This window comes from Capra hircus, chromosome 8, assembly GCF_001704415.2.
Source record: "Capra hircus breed San Clemente chromosome 8, ASM170441v1, whole genome shotgun sequence".
NCBI lineage: Eukaryota > Metazoa > Chordata > Mammalia > Artiodactyla > Bovidae > Capra > Capra hircus.
Genome location: NC_030815.1, coordinates 103,365,616 through 103,393,509, shown reverse-complemented (window position 1 = coordinate 103,393,509; position 27,894 = coordinate 103,365,616). Strand labels below are relative to the sequence as shown.

Sequence of the window (27,894 nt, the reverse complement as noted above, 5' to 3'; positions counted from 1 at the left end):
GCACCTGTGGTATACCTGGTGCTGTCATGGGAGGTGGGAATGGAGAAATGGACAGGAGACAAGAAGCCCTGCCCTGGGGAAGCTACTGGTGAGTTTGGAGGTCATAGGAGGAATGAGACGATAGTCCAGAAATGGGCATATGTGAACAAGATAATTAAGATGGTGAGGCTTGATGGAAGGAAATAAAATCAGGAAGGGTGATGGAGAGAGATGGGGAGCGAGCCTCTGTTTCAGATGAGGTGGGCTGGGAGGGTCTCTCTGAGGAGGTGACTTCTGAGCTGAGACCGAGAGGAAGATGGAGCTGCTGTGTATCATTCTGAGCGCTGAAAATGCCAGGCGGCTAGGACAGCATGTGCAAAGGCCCTGAGGTGGGAGTAAATGTGGCATCTTCAAGGCTTAGAGAAAAGGACCCTGGCACTGGAATTGAATGGGTGGGAAGGTTGGGAGGATGTGAGGTGCCCTGTGCGTGTCTTGGAGTAACTTATATAGGAATGTAGAAGGCAGAAGGGCTTCCCAGGTGGCGCTAGAGGCCAGTGCAGGAGATGCAAGGGTCGTGGGTTTGATCCCTGTGTCAGGAAGATCCCCTGAAGGAGGAAATGGCAACCTACTCCAGTATTCTTATCGGGAGAAGAGGAGCCTGGCAGACTATAGTCCATAGGGTTGCAAAGAGTCGAACACAACTGAAGTGACTGAGCGTGCACGAACGCGTGTGTGCAGAAGGCAGAAGCTGAGACAGTCAGGCTCCAGTGGGAACACAGACAGTTCGGAAGGCAGGAAATGCCGTGACCCACACCGGAGAAGCTTCTGCATTGTCCCGTTCCTCTTCCTGCTGGTACAGTGTGGAGCCCCTGTCTTCCCGCTGAGGACAGGCATAGGGGAAATGTCTCCGGAGCCCTCACTTTTGGCTCCTTGGCCCGATTCTCTTCTCTCCAGCGGCCTGGTCCCATCCAGTATTCCAGATAGCCACCCCAGACTCTGGACTTCCCATGCCAAACTTCAAAAAGCCTAACCTCAACCCAAGTGGGGACACACCTCCTAGGCAAATAAGTTCTCAGGGCAACAGTGATAATGTCACTGGTAGTGACATTATCCTTGCAAGCCGCTCAACTGTCCACTGAAGCTAGTTCTGATTTTTCAGCCCTTGCTAGTAAGGCTCTTCTCTACACTGGAGTGTGAGAACCAGCCCAGAGGCTGCAGGAAGGAACAGAAGGGAAGAGCACAGGTAACTCCCGCGAGAATCAGGCCTGTCTGCTGTCAAATCACGGTCACATGCTCAGAGGTGAATGGGGGGGCAGAGTTGTTCATCATTCCAGCTTCCCATTCTGTGCTGACCCCTCGTCTCTATAGTACAGATGTAGTCTCTGTATGAAAACACCTAGGACAGATCTGTTGTGGGGGTTAGACGGGATCATGTTGGCATGACAGGAAGAGTAAGACACTGGATCCAGACTGCTTGGCTTCAAATCCTGACCCCACCACTTGCCAGCTGTGTGATCTTGGAGAAGTTACATAACCTCTCTGAGCCTTAACCTCCTCTTCTATAAAATGGAGACAATGGTAGGGCCTCCTCTCCCCACCACTGCTTCTGTGCTATGGTGCACTCACCGTGCCTGAATCAGGGCCTGGCACAGTGTACACGCTTCATTTCAGTTCAGTTCAGTCGTTCAGTCATACTCGACTCTTTGCGACCCCATGAACCGGAGCACGCCAGGCCTCCCTGTCCATCACCAACTCCCGGAGTCCACCCAAACTCATGATGCCATCCAACCACCTCATCCTCTGTTGCCCCCTTCTCCTCCTGCCCTCAATCTTTCCCAGCATCAGGGTCTTTTCAAATGAGTCAGCTCTTTGCATCAGGTAGCCAAAGTATTGGAGTTTCAGCTTCAACATCAGTCCTTCCAATGAACACCCAAGACTGATCTCCTTTAGGATGGACTGGTTGGATCTCCTTGCAGTCCAAGGGACTCTCAAGAGTCTTCTCCAACACCACAGTTCAAAAGCATCAATTCTTTGGTGCTCAGCTTTCTTTATAGTCCAACTCTCACATCCATACATGACCGCTGGAAAAACCATAGCCTTGACTAGTCAGAAGTATTAATTGCATGAGTGACTGTTTTAAAATGTAGGACTCAGATGTCCCCTACTGCCCACCCCTAACCAGGGTCACTGAGCCAGGGCCCCAATCTGGGCTAAGCAGGAAGATCCTCTGAAGCAGCAGCAGCTCTTCCCTCCCCCAAGCTCATGCCTTCAGCAACTGCAGAGACAAGGTGGGACCCGCCCCTTTGGTTCAGGCTGGGAACCATCTGGGTATGGAAGGAGAGGAGGGTTTGGAACTGGGTCTGAAGTCCGTATAAGGAAACAGTGCTCCTCCCGTGTTTCTCATTTACCATCACAGTCACAGTGCTCTGACACCAGATGTGTGCAGGTTTTTTGCACCAAGTAATTCTCTGAAACACCAGCTGGGTGTCTTATAATTTAACTCAATTCTGACACGCTCTTCCTGGAGACAGTGTCCAGTCACACAGGTTAAAGACTCAGTCGGACGGAACACCCCCCCCGCCCCCGCCACACTCCAGATGCCAGTGGCAAGTTTAGTTTGTCATCCGTGCATCTGACCAATTGGCATAACTCAGAGGCTTCCATGACCCTGTCTCAGCTTTGATTAATCTGCTAAAATGACTCATGGAACTCAGGTAGATAGTTTACTTACTGTTTACCAGTTTATCATAAAGGACATGATAAAGATGAACATCCAGACGGAAGGGATGCATAGGGCAGGGTATGTGGGAGGGTTTCAGAGCTTCCACGCCCCTTCTGGATGTACCACATTCCCCATACCTCCACCTGTTCATTGAGCCGGAAGCTCTCTGAACCCCATACAACTGGGATTTTTATGGAGCCTTCATCATATGGGCATGACCAGTTATTGACTCCATTTCCAGCGCTTCTTCCATCTCTGGAGAGTGGGGAAGATAGAGTTTCCAGCAGGTAGTTGAAGCAGATGGGGGTGGTATTGAAAATTCCAAGCTTCTGATCATGGCTGGGTCTTTCTGGTGACCAGACGCCTTCCAGGCCCCCGGTCAGAGTTGCCTTATGAGAACAAAAGATGCTCCTAGTGGTCTTATCACTTAGGAATCTACAAAGTTTCTGGAGCTTATTGCCAGAAAGGAGGACAAAGACAAAAAATATATATTTCGTAGTATAAATCACGGTATTACCCCTGGTTTCAGAACTCCCTGACTGTGTGACCTTGGATGAGTCACCTGACCTTGGGTGAGTCATTTAAGCTTCCCTAGCCATGATTTGGGGGTGATCACAGGAGCCACATGGGGCTGTTTCAAGAATCAATAAATCACGTGCACAGAGGATGGTGCCTGGGACACAGTAATTCATGGCAGCAACAACCATCATTTATCCATCACTGTCTACCTGCTAGGTATACCTTTCATATCTTTTTTTGGCTCCCAAATATTTATGGACGTCATCTCCCGGGGCTGTTCACATTGCTTCCTTGGGGTTCTAAGCAGGGAGCGGGGGCGGGAAGAAGGATGGCGGTGCCTGCCCCAGCTAGGCTGTGTGGCTCTCATTTCACTGATGGGGAAACCGAAGATCAGAAAAGCAATGGGCCTTGCCCCAGAGTTGCCCAGGAGTAAAGGGCAGAACCAGGATGTGAACTCAGTCCTCTGGGAGGCAATGCCGCGAGCTGGTTAAACGGCTGGGCTCTGCCAGCTGCCAGCTCTTTGACCTTGGCCAGGCCATTTCACCTCTCCAGCCTCAGTCTCCTTATCTGGAAACGGGATGATAAGAGAAACCGCAGAAGAGGAAAGAGAACTAAAGGAGGTAAGGTGTGTGAAGCGCTGAGTAGGGATTTAGGAAAGACGCAGCACATTCAGGAACCAACTGGCTTAGTGCGTTATCATTTTTATAGTCTTATTATTGGCCTGCATCGTCTCCTTTTCACTGTGCCAGGCTGCCGCTCACATAGTGAGCTCCCCTCCCCTTAGAGGAGTTCTGTTTCCTGCCAAGCGCGGGTGGGGTTGCCAGCAGGTGATTGAAGCAGACACCCTGCTGTGGGCAGGTCTGTTATTACAGTCCTGTGATGAAGACTCCGTCTTATTCCCATGTAAAGGATTTATGGGGAAGTGACTGGCAAGCCGCGGGGTTTGTTTTCATCTTTAGTATTCAAAGGGGGAATACAGCCATCCGTGTGCCCCTGGGTTCCTTTCTGCTCTCTCCCCCACAATCCTAGTGGTCAGTTTGGACTTGAGTCTGTCTTCTCCAGGACCTCCCCCTGACCAGTAGGGGACCGGCTATGTGACCTTGGGCAAGTTCCTTCCCCCCTGATCTCCAGAGCAGGGGATTGAAGAATGAAGGGAGGTAACAGATGTAAGGGACCCCTGATGGGTGCAGAGCCCCTGATAACTGTCATGTGAATGACTTTTCGGAAAGAGATAGCCAGTTGAAGCGCTTCCCGAACTGACTCCATGACATTCGCCCTCCGCCTCCTGTGAGGTCACACTGTGCTCTCTTTGGGTCCCTTACATGCCAATGGGTCTTAACTTATTTTGGGGTGTTTTCTGTCCTTTTGGGGGGTAGATTTTCAGCTGTTCTGCTTCTCCGGTGGCTCAAACAGTAAAGAATCTGCCTGCAATGCGGGAGACCTGGGTTCGATCCCTGGGTCAGGAAGATCCCCTAGAGAAGGGAATAGCAACCCCCTCCAGTATTCCTGCCTGGAGCATCCCATGGACAGCGGAGCCTGGCAGGGTACAGTCCATGGCGTTCCAAAGAGTCAGACATGACTGAGCAACTAGCACTTCCAACTGTTTGGCCACTTCTTTTTGTAAGTGGCCAAGCACACCAGTCTCCCTCTTGGATCCTGAGGCTTCTGCGACAGCCTCTTGCCAAACCCCCTCAGTCTCCCCCACCTCCCCCAGTGCTTCCTGCTCCAGCCACCATGCCTCCCTTCTCCGGTTCTTTGTGAAGGATGTCACTTCTCCAGGAAGCTCCCCTGCCATCCATCTCCAGGCAGGGCCATTGCTCCTTCTCTGCACCCACATGGCCCCCAGGTTGCCCCATCCGGCTCTGATCTGGTCTCTCTGCCCCTCAGGACTCGGCACCCTTGGGGCAGACCTGTGTCTGGGTCATCTCCACATCCCTGGCCTGGCACTGGGTCTGCACTTGGTGGGCACTCCCCGTGTTTGTGAAATGAAGGGCTGCTGAAGCGACACTGCCGTGGCCTGGAGGATGGGTGGCAGAGCAGGGTACCCCCAGGGAGGCAGGAGATCAGGCCCCTGGCAGGCGGGGCACCCTGGGGGTGGCCTGCCAGGTGGTGGGCCCCAGATCCTGGACTCAGCCTGGATCTTCAGATCAGAGGACAGGAGGTGGGGGAGCTCGGTGGAGGCCTTGGGCCTGACAGGCACTCCTTGACTGAAGGGTGTGAAGTCAAGGGCGGCCAGTGGGGGCCAAGAGAGGCCGTGGCCCCCGTGGTGTGAAGGAAACATGAAAACCTGGGGTGTGAATACCGGGGAGTCCCTAGAGGTCATTTCCTCAGGGCCTTCCCTTTACTTCACTTTGCCTGTGACCCAGGAAGGGAGGGGGGCTTCCCCGTGTCACTCAGTGAGTCGGGGGCAGAGCTGGGGCAGAAACCGGAATGTTCCAGGACACCTTGCAAGCCCGAGTAGGTGCGCCCTTCAGAGTACGGGAGGGGGCTCTTCAGGCCGCCGCCCCCGTGCCCAAAGTTCGCGGTGCCCTCCAGGCCCTCCGACGCTGTCTCCTCTCCCCCCGCAGGTGAACCTGGTGCTGGGGGACGGCCGGTCCCTGGGCCTCACCATCCGCGGGGGAGCGGAGTACGGCCTGGGCATTTACGTCACCGGCGTGGACCCGGGCTCCGAAGCAGAGAGCAGCGGGCTCAAGGTGAGAGACCCCTGACTCCAGGGAGAGGAGTGGGGCGCCGCGCTGCAGGCCTGGGAGAGAGGGAGGGAAGGTTCCTATGTGTGGAACTCTGGGCCGCTGATTGCAGTGTGACGTCCGGCAGAGCGGTCAGCATCCCGCCTCAAGGACCTGTCCCAGCCGGGAGCCCTCCCCTGGCTCCACGACTCTCCTTCACAGCTCACAGCTCAGGACACCTCACCCCCGTGCTCCCAGGCCCCGAGTTCTCCTAGTGATCCTCCCACAGGGCACCCTCCCACACACTGAGGGCAGCGGGCCAGCCTGAGCTCTTCGAGACTGCTGTTTTGCAAACACCGGTGACGGCCCTGACTTCAGGGTTTATTGTGGCACCTGGAGAGGGAAGAGGAGAGGCAGCTGTGGGCTGGGATGGGGTTGCATCGGGCAGCTTCAGGGCTGGCATTCAATCCAGGGCAACCAACAGTTAGCTCTCATCTTGAAGAGGGCCAGCTGCGTGCCCAGCATTCGTCCTTGATGTCACACATATCATCTCCCTGAACCATATCCTGCGCTGTGGGGTGGGATGTTCTTATCCATGTTGTCCAGTTGGGGAAACTGAGGCTGTAGAGGTTAAACAGACTTGTCCAAGGTCATGCAGCTGATGGCGTACAGAGCAGGGTTTGAGCCCAGCAGCCTTAGCTCCAAAGCCCACGGGCTTAACCGCTACACTGTATGCCCCGCTGGGGAGGGCCAGGAACTGCCCCTGGGCTTTGGGGGGTGGGGGGGTGGCGGGGGTGGGAGTGAGGAGGGGTGAGGGGGTGGGGGGGTGGTGAGGTGGAGACTGTGTTACACTGGACCCCAGACACAGATCCCTTAGATAAACAGCAGCATGCTTTGCAGCTAAATCCTGTGGCCAGGGGTGCTGTGGCGGCAGTGACCTTGAGTACGGGTGGCATTTGAGCCAAGTCCGGTGGACGAGATGCTGTGCGTGAAGGGGCTGCACTGCAGGGCTTTCTGGCTGAAGGAGCCATGTGGTTTGACCATGTGTGACCCGATGGGCGACTAGCCACGTGTGAGGCTGGGGAAGAAGGCAGGAGATGAGATTGTGTCTTCGTAACAAAGGGCCTGAGTGCTCCACTGACCCGGGGAAGCTGGTTCTCCATGTGGATAAGAAGGGTCACGGCGGGTCAGAGTGGGGGTCAGGAGATTGCCCCCACTCCCTCCACCGTGACGTGGCTCAAGGGGATTCTCTTAGGAAACAACACGATGAGACCAGCTCTGCGTCTGGAGTCCAGGCCCCAGCGTTGCTGCTTTTGTTGTCGTAGCCTGTGACCTTGGAGAATCCCTCCACCTCAATTTCCCTTCCCCTTCCCAGACAATGATAATATACAGCATCTCTTTCTCAGGAAAAAAAAGGAATGCACTCGATGGCATTAATGATAAAGGTTAAAATTATTGTGTGTCTGTGTTGTGGACTGAATGTGTTCCTCCCAAAATCATACCTTGAAACTCTAACTCCCAAAGTGATGATAGTAGAAGGTGAGGTCTTTGGAAGGTGATTAGGTTATAAAGGTGTAGCCCCATGGATGGATTTAGAGTAGCATTGACATATATGCTGCTGCTGCTAAGTCCCTTCAGTTGTGTCTGACTCTGTGCGACCCCATAGACGGCAGTCCACCAGGCTCCCCCGTCCCTGGGATTTTCCAGGCAAGAACACTGGAGTGGGTTGCCATTTCCTTTTCCAATGCAGGAAAGTGAAAAGTGAAAGTGAAGCCGCTCAGTCATGTCCGACTTTTAGCGACCCCCATGAACTGCAGCCTACCAGGCTTCTCCGTCTACGGGATTTTCCAGGCAAGAGTACTGGAGTGACGTGCCCTTGCCTTCTCCCATATATATGCTACCATACCTAAAAAGCAGAGACATTACTTTGCCGACAAAGGTCCATCTCATCAAAGCTATGGTTTTTTGAGTAGTCACGTATGGATGTGAGAGTTGGGCCATAAAGAAAGCTGAGCACAGAAGAATTGATGCTTTTGAACTGTGGTGTTGGAGAAGACTAAACTGAACCGATGTGTAAAACAGATAGCTAGTGGGAAGCTGCTGTATAGCACAGGAAACAGCTTGGTGCTTTGTGATGACCTAGAGGGGTGGGAAGCAGGTGCGTGGGAAGGAGGTTCAGAGGGAGGGATATATGTATACATATAGTTGATTCATGTTGTTGTACAACAAAACTAACACAACAGTAACAAAGCAGTTATTTGTTGCTGTTGTTCAGTAGCTAGCTAAGTCGTGTCTGACTCTTTGTGACCCCATGGACTGCAGCACGCCAGGCTTCCCTGTCCTTCACTATCTCCCGGAGCTTGCTCAAACTCATGCCCATTGAGTCAGTAATGCCCACCAACCATCTCATTCTCTGTCACCTCCTTCTCCTCCTGCCCTCAGTCTTTCCCAGCATCAGGGTCTTTTCCAATGAGTCAGCTCTTCACATCAGGTGGCCAAAGTATTGGAGCTTCAGCTTCAGCATCAGTCCTTCCAATGAATATTCAGGACTGATTTCCTTTAAAATTGACTGGTTTGATCTCCTTGCAGTCCAAGGGACTCTCAAGAGTCTTCTCTAGCACCACTGTTCGAAAGCATCAATTCTTCAGCACTCAGCCTTCTTTATGGTCCACTTCTCACATCCTTTACGTGACTACCATAGCTTTGATTAAACAGACTTTTGTCAACAAAGTGATGTCTTTGCTTCTGAATATGCCGTCTAGGTTTGTCATAGCTTTTCTTCCAAGGAGCAAGCATCTTTTAGTTTCATGGTTGCAGTTACCATCTCTGGGCCTTGGTTTCCCAGCCTGGGCCGTGAGCAGTTGAACAGTTGGGCAGGCAGATCTCTGGGACTATCTCTAGCCGGAGAGCACCAGCGGGTGCCCAGGCACAGGACCATGGTCTATTCTCCTTCACCTGCAGGCTCCGGTACCCACAGAGAGATGCCAAAGTAGGTGACCTGCTGGCAGATCCTTTGGCAGGCAGGAAGAAGTAGGCATTAGTGGAGGAAGTGGGGATCCCTGGCTGCCCCTCCTTCGCTTCCTTCCACGTGATCAGCGCATATATACTGAGGACTCCTGGATGCCAGACACTGTACTTGCCCTGTGGCTTCTGAGCTGGGAAAGATAGACACAGTCCCTGCCCTCCAAGAGCTTATTTTCTAGTGGGAAGACAAGGGGGAGGGGGAATAAGTTTCACGACTATGTATTTAATTGCAGTAAATACCAAGATGTGATAAATACCAAGATGGCAAAGCACATGGAACTCTGAGTGTCTGGGGGTAGATATCCAAGAAGACTTCCTGGAGAAAGAAACATTTTCGTGGAAATTTGAAAGGAAAAAGATGAATTATGTGAGGGAGAAAGGAGAATTTGGGGCAGAAAGGACACCTAACGCTGAGTCCCTGAAGCGGAAAGAGGTATTCTAGGATGCAAAGGAAGACGTGTTGGCTGAATGCAGAAAGCCAGGCGGGGAGAAGGTGCCAGACCATGCTGAGGAGGCAAATAGCCAGATCACACAGGTCATATAATGCACACAAGACTCTGCAGCCGTAAAAAGATGATGCTCGAGATCTTCAGTTATTACTATGGAAGGATGTCCGCGGTGTGTTATTTGATGGAAAACAGGCTGCCAAACCACGTGTCTATAGGATCTCATGCGTATTGTATACGTATGCAAAAACATACCCAGAGAACCATCTACAGCAGCACACACCAAGATGTCAATAGTGGTTATCCTGAGGTGATAAGATTATGGATGATTTTCATTTTATTCTTTACATCCTTATACAGTGTCGGAATGGAGCAAATGCTACTTTTATAATCATGGAAGCAGCAACAAGAAAATGATTTCCGTTTTGAAACAAGGCAGAAGAAAAATATCCCGTAGAAGTTTTTCAGTTACTTTAGTCTTCTTCTCAGTTGCAGGCAATCGGAAGTTTTATTTGCTCCTAAAATGCCTCCCTTCAGTGAAGGCCCTTCCATCCCCACTGTAGTAAAACATTTTATCAGTATATTCCCTGGCACTATTGGACTTCCCCTCCCAGGGCCCTCACATATGCTAACACCTGCCTACACTCACTCGAACATCCAGGACTGATTAATTCTGTTTTATTGCCAGTGCACTTTCCATGTAATTAAGCATATTGAAATGGAATAAAGGGGTTTGGCTGTGTGGGTGGTGGAGCCAAGAACAAACTTTATTTGTAAATAGGGCTCCTTGCCACCGTACAGAGCTTTCCTGGGGCAATAGCTCACCTGGGGCGATAGTGCCTGGCTTCCAGCCGCTCCCTTCATGCCTGAGGGGCCCTGTGAGTCCGGCGAACACTGCTGGGAGGAGAGCTCAGAGGAGGAGGCCCTGCACTTGCCAGCCTTCACCCAGGGAGTGGCCGCCTGGGACTTGGAACTGTCCCACCCTCCCAGCAGGGGTGATTCCTGCCTCGGCATTTACCTTAGGCCTCTCTTATGCCTTTACACCTGCCCCCAGCAAACCCCACCAGAGAAGGGACCATAAAACCTTGTTTGTTCCTTTAAGGACAGCCAGAGTTGACTGGCATTTAATAATAATAAAGCCATTTATTAACCAGTTATTATGAACCAGGCATTGTGCTAAACACTTTAGATACACGCTTATTTAATCCTCCCAGTAGCCCTTTGGTGGGCATTAATAGACGGCATTTAATAAGTGGACACTTCATAGATGCGTCGCTGAGGCTCAGAGAGGCGTAGTACCTTGCCTGGGCTCACACAGGGGTCCAGCCCTAGCCCTTCAGGCCCTCTAGAAGCCATGTGCTTTGTTCCACCACCTCCACAGGACCCTGCATTGGTCAACTATCAAAAGAATGCAGAAAGAGGAAACAAAGGCCATTTAGTCTTCTTATGAATCACTGAGCTTCTGAAGCCCTGGGTGCTTGTCCCTTATCCTGCCAGGCTCCATGGCCTTTACCCTTGAGGTCATCCCAGGGTGGAAGACCCATCTGGTTTCTGCCAACGGGAGCCAGGCTTCCATCCTGGCTGGGGTTTTGGGGGGGCAGAAACTCTGTTCCCATGAATGCTGCACTCTTGGGGTCACCACTGTGCTGCTTGTGGCCTTGGGGCTGGCCAGGGGGCACCTGCTGCTGATTGGGTGTCTCGGTGACGATGGGGACGGACCACTATTTGCAGCTCTGTCGCGTGTGCTGTGTGTCAGCTGGGTTGGGCTGACCTCTCTGTGGACTGGCTTTTACCAGGGTCTGTTCTGCTGACTTGTCCTCTCTGGCCTGAGCCTGGGATGGCATCCTTCATGGAGCACTCACCCAGGAGCTGGTGATCTCCACGTGTCAGCTCTGGCCCTCACTGCAGCCCTGTGAGATAGGAACTTAGAATCCTATCATAATTCGGGCTTATTTATAATAACTTCCCAGGTGGCTCATGGGTAAAGAACTCACCTGCCAATGCAGGAGACACAGGAGACCCGGGTTCGATCCCTGGGTCTGGAAGATCCCCTGGAGGAGGAAATGGCAACCCATTCCGGTGTTCTTGCTTGGAAAATTCCACAGACAGAGGAGGCTGGCAGGCTACAGTCCATGGGGTCACAGAGAGTCAGACGTGACTGAACGGCTGAGCACATAGACAGTAGTGACTGTCTCTCCTCTGAGATCCCAGCAGCGTGGAGCAGAGACTGCGTGTCCAGACAGTGCCTGGCACACGGTGGATGTCTTGAATGAAGGGGAGAGTGGCTACAGCTGAGGCAGGCCCCAAGCCAGGTCTTTTTGACTCCAAAGCTCCAGTCTTGACCACTGCTTCATGGTGCATCCTGGTCTGAACACAGCACAGCGCTGGACTTCTGTTGAGGAATGACTTCTGCAAAGAGGTGTTAGTAGTTTTTATAACCGCCTGGGATGGACCTGAGCAGTCAGACCCTTTCCTTTAGAGACACGTGCCTTCATGATGAAAAAGCTGAATAGCGCCATGGCCCATAGTGAGGTTTGCTCATCAAAGGTACTGATGGACATTCAGGACCACCTTCAGCTCTTCCCTGATGGAGGGTAGGTGGTGGCAGGAACCCATCTATATGCATAGATCTCAGCCTCCAAGCTTCCCATTTCCCACCTGGGGAGACTGAAGACCAGAGGGAGGGGAAGGACTGGCTGAGGATCATAGAGAAGGGGATTCAGGTGTCTGAGTCCCCAGCACAGAGCCCTGGACAGAGCCTCTTCATCATCAGGCAGCGTGACTTTGCCTGCTGACTCTGTCTCCGTGAGTCCCTGAAATAGTCCTGCTGGGAGAGAGTGAGCCTGGCATACTCTCCAAGGATGCATTCTGTGTATTCTCAGTGGGGAAAAAGGGTGTGGCTGCTACATAATACTTCTTTAGTAAAGATATTTCAAAAGTATTTTTACTTGTGATTATGACTGATTTTATAGCAGTCCTAATGAAGATGACAAAAATTACCTCTTAATATTTCTAACAATAAGAAAAAACCTTAGATAATAAGGGTGTGTTACAAGCAACTCTCTGCCTGTAAATTTTACAACTTAGATGAATGAACCAATCTCTTGAAAGATATAAATTGCTAACACTCAAGAAAGAAAAATAGATAACCTGAAAATTTTATATGTGTGTCAAAGAAATTGAATTTGTAGTTAAAAACCATCTGAAAAAGGAAAACTCAAGCCCAGATGCTTTCACTAATGATCTCTTGCAAATAGTTAAGGAAGAACTATTACGCAATCTCTCTCTGAAAATAAAAAGTGAGGGAATACTTCCCAACTCATTTTATGAAACCAGTATAACAGCAAGAACAAACACATTTCAGGAAAAGAAAACTACAGATCACTATTCTTCATGAACTTAGATATGAAAACCCCCAGCGAAATTTAACAACCCCAACAATCTATTAAAAATGTATATACCACGGCCAAATGAGTTTTATCCGAGGAACGCAAGGCTAGTTCGACATTTGAAAATCAATGTTACTGAGAAAAACCATATAATCAGAAAAGGCATTTAACAATATTCAGTATCCACCATGCCCCTGGAGGAGGGCATGGCAACCCACTCCAGTATTCTTGCCTGGAGAATCCCCATGGACAGAGGAGCCTGGCGGGCTACGGTCCATGAGACCACAAAGAGTCGGACACAACTGAGTGACTAAGCACAGCACAATATCCATTTATGATTTTTTTAAACTCTAATTAAATTAGGAGTCAAAAGGGACTTCCTTAACCTATTGAAGAGCATCTTCACAAAGCAATAGATAACATATTTAATGGTGAAAACTATATAGTTTCTTCTAAGATTGAAATAAGGCAAAAATATCATCCCTCACCACTCTTATTCAGTATCCTACTAGAAGCTGTAGTCAGTGCAATAAGTCTATAGAAAGAAAGAAAAGGCATACAAATCTGAAAAGAAGAAATAAAACTCTATTTACAGAGACTGCTCGTCTGCATAGAAAATTCCAAAGAATCTACAAAAAAACTCCGAGAAATAATGAGTTTAGCAAGATGGAGGGACACAAAGTTAGCATACACAATTCAGTTCAGTTCAGTTGCTTAGTCATGTCTGACTCTTTGTGACCCCATGAATCGCAGCACGCCAGGCCTCCCTGTCCATCACCAACTCCCGGAGTTCACTCAAACTCATGTTCATCGAGTCAGTGATGCCATCCAGCCATCTCATCCTCTGTTGTCCCCTTCTCCTCCTGCCCCCAATCCCTCCCAACATCAGAGTCTTTTCCAATGAGTCAACTCTCAGCATGAGGTGGCCAAAGTATTGGAGTTTCAGCTTCAACATCAGTCCTTCCAATGAACACCCAGGATTGATCTCCTTTAGGATGGACTGGTTGGACCTCCTCCTTGCAGTCCAAGGGACTCTCAAGAGTCTTCTCCAACACCACAAATCAGAAGCATCAATTCTTCAGCACTCAGCTTTCTTCACAGTCCAACTCTCACATCCATACACGACCACTGTAAAAACCATAGCCTTGACTAGATGGACCTTTGTTGGCAAAGTAATGTCTCTGCTTTTGAATATGCTATCTAGGTTGGTCATAACTTTCCTTCCAAGGAGTAAGCGTCTTTTAATTTCATGGCTGCAATCACCATCTGCAGTGATTTTGGAGCCCCCCAAAATAAAGTCTGACACTATTTCCACAAGTCATCTGCATTTCAATATGCTAACAATGAACAACTGAAATTTAGCATCAACTTAAAAAAACACAGTTTTGGGTACAAATAAATAATAAAATATGTACAGTTATTTGTATGCTGAAAACTCCGAAAAAAGACCTAAATAAATGGGTATATACTTTGTTCATGGATACAAAGACTCAGTATTATTACGATGCCAGGTCTCCCTAGTTTGATCTTGACTCAACGCAACCCCAATTCCAATCCCAGCAGGAATGTTTATAGATATTTACGCACTGACTGTAAATTTTGTACTGGAAAGGCAAAGAAACTAGAGGAGCTAAAATAATCCTGAAGCCGAAGAGCAGTTGGAGGACTTCGTACCCGATATCAAGACATACTGTGAAACTACAATAAGCAAGAAGGTGCGTGCTCGTGAAAGGACGGCCGTGTAGACCGGTGGACCGGAGCAGAGAGTTCAGAAATAAACCCCCCTCTGCATACTGAACCCATGACTGGCAAAAGTGAAAAGGTGATTCAGTGGAGAAAGGAAGGACGGTTCTTTCAACATGGTGCTGGAACAGCTGGACATTTACACGCCAACAAATGAGCCTCAACCTCAACCTCACACCTTCTATGAAAATGAACTCAAAATACATCATAGCCCTAGAGGTAAAATAAACCCTGCGCTGCTGCTACAGGAATACACAGGAGAAAATCTGTGGGGCCTCGCATTAGGCAAAGAGTTTTTAGATGAGACACCAAAAGCATGGCCCGTAAAAGAAAAAAAAATTGACAAAATGGGCTTTATGAAAGTTAAAAACGTTGCTCTGCCAAAGACACACTCTTAAGAGAATGAAAAGACACACCACAGACTTGGAGAAGTCAGTATTTTCTAATTACATTCCTGACAAAGGACTTGCATTGAGAATGTATAAAGAACTCTCAAAATGGGCAGAAGACCTGGGAAATGGTTTTGTATGGAAAACTGGTTGCATGTAGTGATGGACACATGAATCTGTGCACTTGTCAAAACCCACAGAACTGTACACAGAGTGATGTTGCTATATATAAAATTTTTAAAAACTCAACCTGGTTGTTGGAGGATAGATGGAGTGCAGACTGAGACCAATGAAGACAAATGAATCTAACTGTATTACAAACGATTCCTGTAGCCACCCTGAAAGGGGGTGGAGAAGGAGGAAGCTGACCGAAGTGATTTTGAGAAACATCGTTTCAACTGATACTATAAGGCAAAGACAAGAAGAACTGCCCTCAGACACTGTATTCCAGTTGGCAAATTTCTTTGCCTCGAAGGGGAATGGATTAGGAATTCTGAAACTACTTCATTTGTACAGGTTTAAAAAAAATTAGTACATTTTAGATAATGAGAGCCAGGTTGTTACTTTCAAAGAAAGTCACAAGGAAGGAAAGGGTCGCAAATAGAATAAACCCCGTGGTGCTGGACTTATTGGAGATGTCAATTCGGACTCATTCACAAAAAAAGAAAAAAAATCTGTGTATGTATATACACAGATAAATAGATGCAGAAACCAATACAGCTGTGTATGCATGCATGAGTTAATACATGTACGTATAATTCCTTACTCGATCCATTGATGGGGGACGTACCCAATAAAAATGGGTATAGCTAGTACTGAGATCTTAGTTTCTAAATACTATTCTCCAAATGAAACGAACCAAGGCTCTTTGTAGGAATCATTGATTCCAGGTCTAGGGTAGAGCACCCTGGGGTATCTTTTAGGACCGGAAAATAAAGATGTACTACCCAACCAATCAGTCAATCAGCCTACCATATGTGTACAGAGTCAGCCTGAAAGCACCCATGGCCAAAAGCGAAGTAAATATCCAGGGATCCATACTAACTTAATTACGTAAAGAACAGAATAAATCTAACAAGGCGGGAGAAGTGACAACTCCTGCTTAAAGACACATTGTCATGAAAAAGCATAGCAGGAATAAAGGAAGAGAAAATCACAGTTAGAGCATTCTATCACAGTGCTGTAGGCAAGGTGCACCAAAGGATGCTAAATAGCAGAAACAGGATGTTTTGCATGATTTCAAAGTACCTCTATCAATGTATTTTGTAATAATAAAGGGGGGAATTGTTAAGTTCACAGTGGAGATTCCTGGCAGATATCAAGTTGGCCAAGTGTAATAAGTATTGAGAAAAAAATCTTAACTTGTTTCTAATTGTAAATGTAACACTTGCTGGTTGTGAAGGAGTCCGATGATATGCAGGCAGACTCAGGTTTGCAGTGACCCTCCTTCCTCCCCTGCCCCTGCCAGCCCAGGATGTGACAACTGTCAGCAGCTGGCATGTCCTTCCAGACCCCTTTCTCCCTGACCTGTTGTGCACACAGTGACTTGGGGGCCCTTGTTCATTTTGTTCCTTTTATGATCCAACCACCAACTTTTTAGAAAAGTGCTTCCTTTCTCAGTTCAAAACCTTTCATCTCTGATTAATAAAATTTGGACTAAGTTGTTGCCACTTCAGAGTGTCATAGAAGGCCCTCCTCAAAAGTCGAAGCACAAAATGTAGCAAAAAAAAAAAAATGTGTCTTAGCCATCTTGTGATCATTTTTCACTACTGCGATTTAGTACCTATAGTGTTCTCCTGATGCGGCTAGAGAGAGACAAAATGAGGGAGAGATGACAGAATGCCTCCTGAGCGTGTCCATTTTCTCACCTTGACCGAAGTTTGGAGAGAGACTTGCCGGCTGAGTGGCAGGGAGGGTGGGCAGCCGTGTCCCTCCTCAGGCACCCCAGGGCCCTCGGAGTCTTTCCTGTGGTTAGAGCGCCGTGGGCATTCAGGAGGGCATCACATACTGGTGATCTGGGGGCCAGAATGAGGTGTGTGCGATGCAGAGCCTGGATCTGTGTCCCCTGTGTGCTCTGCATGGAACTCGTGTTGAATGGGGAGGGTGGGAGTGGGCTACAGAGGGCGGTGAAGACTCCTGGTGCCCCAAGTGATGAGCTGGCTGAGCATCGGTGACAGAAATGGTGACAGCGTGCATCCACTGAGTGATCATTCCAGGCTGGCACCCTGCTAAGTGCTTTTTTAGTTTCCACCTTAATGAATCCCTAAACAATTCTTGACATAGATGCTGTACCATTAATTGAAGATGAGCAAACTGAGGCTCAGAGAGGTCATTACTTGCTCAAGATCATACAGCAAGGAAGTGGTGAAACTGGGTGGGGATTGGCTCTAAGGCCTCCCCCGTTAACCACAAGATTCTAAACCCCTGAGCTTCTGTGATGGAGAAAAACAAGCAGCCTGACGATCCTTGGCGGCTGGGCCCTCAGTCTTCCCTGCTTCTGCTCGGTTCTCTACCATCAGCACAGTTGTGACACCTGCTGGGGGTTTCTGCACACTCTGCTTTTGAATTTGGAGCCTGGAGGATTCTCCTGGTGTTTCAGAATATGTTAAAGTAAAAGTGTGGTGAAAATAGCAGAAGGTACGGCAGTGTGAGGGTAGTAATGATAATGATAGGGGGAAATAACCATAGAAGGAAATAAGTTAGGGCAGAGGAGTCGTCTCCTATTTCTGATTGACAGTAATACTCATAGGAATCATGGGCATCCGGGGAATGCTCCCTCTGTGTCAACCAGGGTGCTCAGTGAAGGGTGCTCAGTGAAGGCTGCTCCTGCTCTGAGTCATTTCATTCTCCCAGCACCCTGTGAGGAGGGAGCAGAATCATCCTCATTTTGGGCACCCAAGACCCAAAGAGATTAAGCAATATGCCCAAGGTCACACAGCTAGGTAGGTGGAGGAGCTGGGGTTGAAGACCCAGGTGGCTCTGGAGCTTAGTCACAGAAATCCAGTTCTCATCACTTCCTCCCCTCACAACTCCTCCTCTGGCCAGCTCCAGTGGCTCTTACGAGACTTAAAAGTTCATCCCCTTGCAAAACGTTTCTCACACCTGGGCATCCTGAGCTTACTGCCCCCTGGAGGTGAGTCATTACTGTGTTTAGTTGCTCAGTTGTATCTGACTCTTTGCGACCCCATGGACTGCTGTCCGCCAGGCTCCTCTGTCCATTGGGTTTTCCAGGCAAGAATACTTGAGTGGGTTGCCATGCCCTCCTCCAGGGGATCTTCCCAACCCAGGGATTGAACCTAGGTCCCCTGCCTTGCAGGTGGATTCTTGACCAACTGAGCCTCCAGGGAAGCCCCGCATATATAAACCCAAAGCTGTATATGTGCTGTGAGTGCTCGTGTCCACATACTCCCAGTGATATTCCTGAAATCTGCATAATTGCCACAGCACGAAAGCCCTAGTAGTCACTGACCACTCCCAGCCCAGTCCTGTCTGGGAGCCGGGGCGGAGGGAGAGTGGGGAGGGGGGCGGCGAGAATCATCTCGTTCTGTCCTCATCTCAGCCCCACGCAGAGGTATTGCCTGTCATCATCCCCATTTTATGGATGAAGAGACTAAGGCTCAGTGAGTTTAAACAGCTTGCCCCAAAGTGTGTTCTTAGCTGGCAGAGAGTTGGCGCTTCAAATGCAGGGCTCTCCAAGGTCACATGTTCACCTCAGCTGCCAACTGGATGAATGTCTCCAATTGGTAACGTGGTCTTTAAAATTGTATGTTGAGAAAGGCTTTGTCCATATTTCTATGCCTCCACGTTCAGCGTTTTCTCCACTCCCAAGGGCAGCAGATAAGCTTTTGTGTGTGCCAGCGCCACTAATTTAGTGTGGTTGCAAAAGCGCTTGTGCTTGTGTGTTAGCAACTGGGCTGTGCCAGAGAGAGGACTTAGCTAAGGCTCTCGCAGTAGCATCTGCTGTGGGCGGAAGAGGGGCCCGGGGCCCGGATGATTGGGCATGTGCCACCCCCACGTGAGAGCACTGGCCCAGGTCAACTTTTAAGATGATCTAAATAAGAATTTATGACTAAAGCTGTCCTCCGGCAAGAAAGTATTATTTGGAGAAAGCTTATAACGATGGCTGCCGCTTCTCATACCCACTGTGCCAGGCCCTGTGAGCCATGGCAGGTGGTGTCACATGGTGGTTAAACGCACACATTTTGGAGTCAAAATTACCAGCTGTATCTGCACGGACTCAGTTTCCCCATCTGTAAAACTGGGAAAATAATACCTTCAGGAACTTGTGAGGATGTAGCCAGAGAATCTCTATAGAGACACTTAATACAGATAAATGTGCTGGCTTTTAAGAAAAGTCTGTCTGGTTTCAGTATAAGACTGTTTAATGTAAATAGCTTTGATTCTGTATATGGATGAGAAAATGAGAATCAGAAAGCGGAAGTGATTTGCCCCAGGTTGTATGTCCAGAAAGGGCCGGCCAAGGTCACGGGCCTGGCTCTCGATCTAATGCCCATCCATGGCGTTTCCACTGTGGGGCCTGTCTCCCGGGTGAAGGGGCAATCGGGTGTTGCCCTTCCAGGATGGCATAAGCTTAGGCAGTTCCTTCAGTTCCTCGCTGACCTGCCAGCCCTTGCCCGGCACGGAGCCTGCTTGCGAGGAATCATGGCAGAGCAGCCCCTGGTTGCTGGAGGTCTTGACAGTCCCCCGCTCTTTCAGCAAAGGGTGGGATCACACTTTCATGTCACTGCCGAGCTCCCCCTGAGAAGACTGGCTGTGGCTCCTTCCCAGAGCCCCTCGCTGGAGCAGGGCCTTCTGCGTCCCTGGGGGCTGCCCCTCCCTGGGGTGGAGTGGCCACCTCTCTCCCTGCCCAGGAGTCCATGAGCCATGAACTTCTGAACTGGCATCTTGCTTCCCTTCCAAGGACTGTGCGAGAGGAGCTGTGCTTTCCATAGATTCCAGGTTCTCTAAAAATAATTTTTTAAAAAATAATAATACCTGTGCCGCCACCACCTGTGCCCTGGGTCCTATATTGTCAGGACACAATGAGCTAGTGCTAGAAAGTCCAGTGCCCGGCACAGGAAAAGCCCTCCCCAAATGATAGCTCTGGTTGTGTGAGTGATCGTCAGTATCCACACCAGTGTGTGTGCTGGTGGACGAGACTGGTCCCTGACGGCATCTGAAACTCTCCGGTAGCTGGAACCTGCCCTGATGATGAACACCTTTCCGAGAAGCCAGAAGATGGTTTCTTTCCTGAGAATCCCAGCACAGGCTGGGCCCGGTTTAAGCGTCCCCCCACCCCACCCCTACTTGCCCCAACCCCTGCCGGCTGGACCACATTCTCAGGCCTTCCGTGGTTGTTCTCTTAGCCGAGTTTGTGAACTGGCCACTGAGTGGAGGTTCAGTGAATTGCAAGTGTTCAAGTTGCTTAGTCCTACTGCCTGACTTTTAAAAGGGGCCCCTGCCAGGGTAGTAATTGCTGCCAGGCAGGCTACTGCCAAAAAGAGTAACAGTTTCTACAGGGAGGCCACTTGGAGCAGGAGCCCAGCTGTCATTTACCCCGGTCACAGGAAAAGGTGATAGCATTCATTCAGGCTCCCACAGCCCTGTGAACCACGCTGTCCACAGGAGGGAGACGGTCAGCAAGGGCTGGCTTTCCTTCTCATCCTTCATCCCAAGTGGCCAAGGGAAGAGCCTGAGACGCTGGGTGGCCACTAACCAGCACAGGGGGTCAGCAGTTGCCCTCTGGCTCCACCTGTGGCCATGCCAAGCGAGGATGCATATTGAGGATGTGTGGGCTTCCCTGGTGACTCAGTGGTAAAGAATCTGCTGCCAAGCCAGGAGATGCAGGTTCGCTCCCTGGGTTGGGCAGATCCCCTGGAGAAGGAAACGGCAACCCACTCCAGTATTCTTGCCTGGGAAATCCTATGGACAGAGGAGCCTGGCAGGCTACGGTCCATGGGGTCACAAAGAGTCAGACATCACGACTTAGCAGCTAAACGACAGTCCAGGATGTGCATGGGTTGCTGGATCAAAGGTCAGCCTATTCTCCCTTTTTGCAGGGGAAACAGTGATCAATGAGCATTTCAGCAGCATTTCCCTGCTGTAGGATAGGACACACACTTTGAGAGAGGTCTGTAAACATGGCTGGGCAGTGCTTCTGGCACTTGACGGTGCATACGAATGGTCAGGGACCTTGTCAAGTGCAGATCACGATTCCGCAAGTGCTATTAATACCATTATTATGGCTGCGTAACAACTCCTGAACCGAGACGTATGTAATAGCCCCGGATTCTACTCTGCCTTGCTGTGGGTCCACTAAGTCAAGAAGTGGACCGGGCAAAGCAGGGCTGCTTGTCTCGGCTCCATGACCCTTCAGGCTGCAGCTGGAGCCGCTGGGAGGCTCATTTTGTCTCGTGTCTGGAGGCTGACATTGGCTGCTGACTGGGGCCATCTTCTCACAGAGCTAGCGCCAGGCTTCTTCTAAGCATGGCGGCTTAGAAGGGGCTTCTGAAGTCATGGGTCCCAGAGAGAGGCAGGTAGAGCTATATTCTTTTTATGACCCAGTCTCAGGAGGAAAGGGGGACAACAGAGGATGAGATGGTTGGGTGGCATTACTGACTCAATGGACATGAGTTTGAGCAAACTCTAGGAGATAGTGATGGACAGGGAAGCGTGGCATGCTGCAGTCCCTGGGGGTCACAAAGAGCCAGACACGACTTAACGATTGAACAACAACAGAAGGCAGGTTCAAGGGAGGGTGAATAGCTTACTTCCTGTTTTCATTTCCTAGGGCTGTGATAGCGAATGATTGTCAGCTTTAGTGGCTTCATCAGTGATAACTGAAAGTCGCTCAGTCGTGTCCGACTCTTTGTGTCCCCATGGACTACACAGTCCTTGGAATTCTCCAGGCCAGAATACTGGAGTGGGTAGCTTTTTCCTTCTCCAGGGGAATCTTCCCAGCCCAGGGTTCGAACCCAGGTCTCCCGCATTGCAGGCAGATTCTTTTCCAGCTGAGCCACAGGGAAGACCAAGAATACTGGAGTGGGTAGCGTATCCCTTCTCCAGCAGATCTTCCTGACCCAGGAACCGAATCGGGTTCTCCTGCATTGCAGGCGGATTCTTTACCAACTGAACTATGAGGGAAGCCCTGATCATTTAGTTGCTTAAAACAACTCAAATCAAGGTGTCGACAGGGTCATGCTTCTTCTGAAGGCTCTAGGGGCAAATCTCTCCTTGCCTGTGCCAGCTCCTGGCGTCCCTAGCATTCCCTGGCTTGTGGCAGCATTGCTCCAGTGTCTCCCTCCATCCTCACTTGGTCTTCTTCCCTACATGTCTCCATCTCTCTTCTCTTCTATGGATGCCAATGATCGGATTTAAGATTTGTAATAAGGGTTTTTGTCCTTGGTCCCAGATTTGAGGCTCAGAGAGGTTAAATGACTTGGCCAAGGTCACGCAGCCAGGAAGTGGTGGAGCCAGGACTTGAATCCAGACAGGGCTGGTTGAGAATCCTTGCAGTAACCACTGTACCACCCTGCCTGGGCTGGGACCTCTGAAGGGAGCCATCAGCCCAGGGGAGGAGGGTCAGTGTGGCTGCAGAGAGGAAGTCGCTCCCTAAGCTGGGCCTTCACTAGAGATTTGCTGCCCATGTGCGTGTGTGCCTGACCAGGAAGCAGGGACCAAAAGACAGGTGCTTTCGGCCCTGTGTAGTCTGGCTGGGGTGTTGGCTGTGGGCAGTTATACCAGGCATAGCAGCGAAGGAACAGAACTTCAGGGCGGGCCGAGCAGAAGCCAGAACACAGAGACTTGGGCTGGGGGCACAGGTCTGCAGAGGAGAACCTGGGGGCTGATCAAGAGGAGAGGCAGGGCGAGGGGGGCCTGGGGTGACAAAGGATGCCCTGGCTTTTCCCAGACCACACTGGTGGCTGACAGGCCTAGAGGGACACACAGTCCTTACACTGACTGCATTAACTCCAGAATCAAGGAGCTGTTTGCTGTCCAGGCAGACAGAGGGAGGCCAAAGCTTTCAGAGGCTGGCGAGTCCAGCGGCCTGGGTGGGACTGTGCACCAGGGCTGTTAACTCACACCGTTTGGGGGACTTTGTTTCTTTTCATTTTTTTCCAGCTATTAAAGTAATAGATTCAATCCATAATATACACTCAAAAGGACTCAGACATCCTACCTTCCAAAGACAACCTTTGTTAACATCGTTTTTTTTTTTACATATAATTCATGTATCATAAAAGTTGCCCTTTTAAAGTGCATAAATCAGTGAAGTATATTCATAAGATTGCACAACTGCCATCACCATCTAATTTCAAAACATGTCTTCACACTCCCCCCACTGGCCACATTCCTATACCCTTTAAACAGCCACTCCCCATTTCTGTCTCTATAGATTTGCCTGTTTGGGACACCTCATATCAGTGAATCGTAGACTATGAGGCCTTGGTGTCCGGCTCCTTTCACTCGGCACAATGTTGTAACATGTAGCAGTAAATTCCTCTTTATAGTGCAATATTCTGCTGTGTGGCTATACCATATTTTGTTTGTCCACTTGTGAGTTGATAGACGTGTGGGTCGTCTCCATCTGTTAGCACCTTGATGTAGCTTCTTTCATCCCCTCCTCTGTACACTTTTACACGATTGACATTATACAATATATACTATTTTGCATCCCACATTTTCACTTGTGTTTTTCCACGTAATTAAAAACTTCTCATAAGTGCAGTTTGTAAGAGCTGCATGATAATACTCCGTCTTCTGGCTGAATTATAATTTGCCTAACCATTCCCTTGAAGTCAGGCATTTAGTTGTTTCCAGTTGAAATAATGTTTTAAAAGGAGCATCAGTTGAGAAAAACCTCTGAGGATCCCTCCAGAAGAGCTTAAATCATCTCTCAGCCCATCAGTGCCAGCAAGCTGCTGAGCCCAGTGGAGGACAGGAATGACTTATCCTGAATTACTAAGAGACAAGGATTGGACTGGCTGGTATAAAAAACATTCTTCTCCAGGGTGGCACAGCAGATCTGCCAAAGGCCTAGGCCTGTTCTTCCCCAAGCCACCAAATGTCGAGGGAGATGTTAGCGTTATATCATGTCTCCCAGCAAATTTTTACATTTCTTTTTAGAATACTTTTTCGTTAGCCTCAACAATATAGTCTTCACATGCAATCCAGAAGGCACAGGAAATTCCTAAAGAGCTTGAAATTAAAATTGCTTGGAATTCACCACACAGAGGCAGCACCTGTGAACATTTTGGCATATTCCTTCCCAGTCTCTTTAACACACTGGAAGACTCGTGAGATGGGCAATTTCAAGATATCATCTAAAAACCTGAATTTGAAAGTAAAGCATGTTCACTGTAGAAAATGCCGGAAGATCCACACTAAGGGGAAAACTCAAGTGACATTTGTGGGTTTGTCCTCCCCGAGTGTTATGCTTACAGGTGGCGTGCTGTGGTTCTTTCTGGACAGCTGTGATTGCCGCCAGATTTGGGGCCACCCGTGTGGTAGGCAAAGGTCCATCTAGTCAAGGCTATAGTTTCTCCAGTGGTCATGTTTGGATGTGAGAGTTGGACTATAAAGAAGGCTGAGCATCGAAGAATTGATGCTTTTGAACTGTGGTGTTGGAGAAGACTCTTGAGAGTCCCTTGGACTGCAAGGAGATCAAATCAACCAATCCTAAAGGAAATCAGTTCTGAATATTCTTTGGAAGGACTGATGCTGAAGCTGAAGCTCCAATACTTTGGGTACCTGAGGCAAAGAGCCGACTCATTAGAAAAGACCCTGATGCTGAGAAAGATGGAAGGCAGGAGGAGAAGCGGGTGACAGAGGAAGAGATGGTTGGATGGTTTGACCGACATGAGTTTGAGCAAGCTCCAAGAAGTGGTGAAGGACAGGGAAGCCTGGCGTGCTGCAGTCCATGGAGTCACCAAGAGTCAGATACGACTGAGCGACTGAACAACGTATGGTAGGCAGGATAGTGAGTTCCAAAGAGGTCTACATCCTAATCCCCAGGACCTGTGAATATGTTAGGTTCCATAACAAAGGGGAGTTAAACTTACAGATGGAATTAAGGTTGCTAATCAGCTGACTTTGACATGGGGAGATTTCTAGATTATCCAGGGGGGGTTGGGGGGGCAGTGTAATCACAAGAGACCCTAAAAGTGGGGGAGAGAATCATGAGAGAACGAGAAAGATGGCTCTATGAGAAGGATTTGGACCGAAGATACTGGCATTTTGATTGATTTAATTTTACCTTTTGAGTAACAAAAACATCAAAACTTTACCAAAAAAGCATACTCAGAGTATTACCTCTCCCTCATATCCCTTCTGCCCACCCCCACCCCACCACTCCTTGCAAGACTAAATGAGCTAGTTTCTGACCTATTTCTGTTTCTTTTTTGAAGAATAAGCAAGGACATGTATACATTCTTTTGCCTTTCTTATAGAGAAGGCAGTGTGCAATAGATACTCTTTTTCACTTAATTTATAAAATTTTAGTATCCTGGGAATCACTACATGTCAGTGCGCAGAAGTCTTTGGCATTTTCTTGTACAGCTGCGTAGGACTCTGTTTCTGTGGCTGTGCTGTGCTTTAATCCACCCGCTGTCCTCTGAGCACTCAGGCTGCTTTCAGCATCTTCCAGTTGCAAACAATGATGCAGTGAGTGCCTGTGCGTATGTATTTTATCACTTTGGGAAGTGTATCTTCAGGGTAAATTTCTAGAAGTCAGATTTCTGTGTCAACAGGTAAATACATACATAGTTTGCTCAATATTGCAAAATCGCATTCACTGTAGAAGTGGACAGAAGCCTTGCTCCCTCCTGAGTTCCCAGCAGACATGTCCAAGCATGACCGACAGGCGCGGTCCAGTTGCTTATTGTTTCCAATCTGATAGGCGAGAAAGTGTATCTTGATGTAGCTTAACCTGTGATTTTCTTCTTATGAGTGAAACTGAACATCTTTTAGTAAGTTTATGGGCCATTTTATGTCTTTTTGTAACATAAAAATGGTTTTGTGGTCGTGTCTTTTATTATTCTTCTGTTGTCAAGATTTGGGATTTTTTTCCCCTAAACTTAAGAATTCTTTTTATATCAGGACTTGCTAGCCCTTTATCGGTGAAAAATATTACAAATGTTCTCTTTGATTGTCATTTTCTTTCAACACTGCTTACAGAGTATTTTTCCCCCTATGTCCAAGTTTTTGATTATCATTTAGTTTGGTTACCAATTCTTCCTTCTGTTGAATCTGAGTTCTCCTTAGAAAAATTCTTTTAATATAGAGCAGTTAGTTTATCCATTTTTTCTTTGAATACCTGTAAATACATTTTTTCTTTTTAAATCTCTGATCAATATGTTGGCCCTGAACCGAGTGTCCATCTGATTTATTCTTGTGTGCTGTGTATGACATGGATTCAATCTTACGTCTTTCCAAATGGCTACGTAGTTATCCTAACGCTGTGTATTACAAAGCACGTCTTTACCACAGTGATTTGTGATGGCTTCTCTATCATATACTGCACTTCTCTGTGTGTCCTTGGACTGACTTCTAGTCTGTTCCCCTGTATGTCCGTCTGTTTTCTGATGGATCGGTCCCCCATCGTTCATATAGAGGCTTTAGAACAGGATTTAGTATCTAGGACTTCTCCCTGCAGCAGTTCGATCTCAGGGTTTTCATAACTATTCTTGCAGTTTGATTTTAATTAAAAACTATTATTAAAAAGTTAATAGATTCATTTTAGAGTGATTTTAGGTTAATAAAAAAATCAGGCAGAAAATATAGAGTTCTCATATATCCCTTCTCCCTTCACCCTTTCCACACACAATTTCCTGTTATTATTAACATCTTTCATTAGTGTTCATAAATTGCATTTATTGCATTGATGAGCCACATAATTATGAACTAAAATCCATAGTTTATATTAGGTTTCACCATTGGTTTTGTACATTTTATGAGTTTGGACAAATGTATAATGAAATGTACCCACCATTACAGTATCATATGGGATAGTTTCATCCTCTGCATTCTGCCTGCTCATCCCTCCCTCCTTCACCAAACCCCTGGCAACCACTGATCTTTTTGCTGTCTCCATAGTTTCACCTCCTCCCGAATGTCATGCAGTTGGAATCATACAATATGTAGTCTTTTCCGATTGGCTTCCTCCACTTAGCAATATACACTGGGGGTTCCTCTATGTGCGATTTTAGTTTTCCACGTGGACCTTTGTGTCAGCTTATCTAACAAAAGCCGTTGGTGTTTTTAAGGGGATAATGGTAAATTTTCAAACGAGACAGAACTGACATCTTAATGATGCCGAATCCTTTCCAACAGCAGGGCATCTTTTTTTTCCTATTTGTTGAGTCATTTTGAATGTACAGTTTTCTTCACATATGTGTTGCACATTTCCTGTTAAGTTTCTCCCTAAATATTTTCTCTCTTCTGTCACCATTTTAAATGAGATTTCATCTCCTGATTGGCCACTCTGTGTGTGAAGGCTATGTTCTTGAACTTGAGAACTCGCTGATTCTTACAGGTCTGTGGAGCAGCCCAAAGCAGATGGGAGAGCTAGCCCAGGCCAGCTTTACCCTGATTTACCAGGAAGCCTCCGACTCCTAACATCTCTCCTCTTCCCATCATCCCAGTTTTCACTCTTCCAAAATGAAGAGCTGGATAGACGTGCACTATTCCCCAGAGTGAAACTCCAGCCAAAAGTAAATTGCGCCTTGTGTTTTTAATTCTTTGCCTTCCTTGTGATTGAAAAAATTGGACATTCTTTCCCCGCTGCAGGTACCCAGCCTCCCTACATAGTCTGGCCTTGTCAAACCAGACCTTTACATAAATGGAAAATGTCTCCTGCCCGTCTGCAGAAGCTGGAAGGGGCAAGGGGACTAGCTTGCCTGTCTGTTTATTTGCTTGTCCATTTATTTGATTGTTTATTCGCAAGTTCACTGATGCTGTCAGGCCTTGGAACAGTGCCTCCCGCGTGCCATGCAAGGGGAATACAGTACTCTGGTTCGG

At 48.4% G+C, this 27,894-nt stretch overlaps 1 protein-coding gene across 1 annotated transcript in view; it reads left to right on the top strand.

The window, feature by feature from the left end:
* The window catches only part of WHRN (whirlin), a 91,261-nt gene that overhangs the window by 29,333 nt on the left and 34,034 nt on the right, over positions 1 to 27,894 (top strand). The window contains exon 3 of the mRNA XM_018052669.1: positions 5,788 to 5,913. Within this exon, the coding sequence (XP_017908158.1) occupies positions 5,788 to 5,913 (126 nt within the window). The remainder of the gene's footprint in view (positions 1 to 5,787; positions 5,914 to 27,894) is intronic.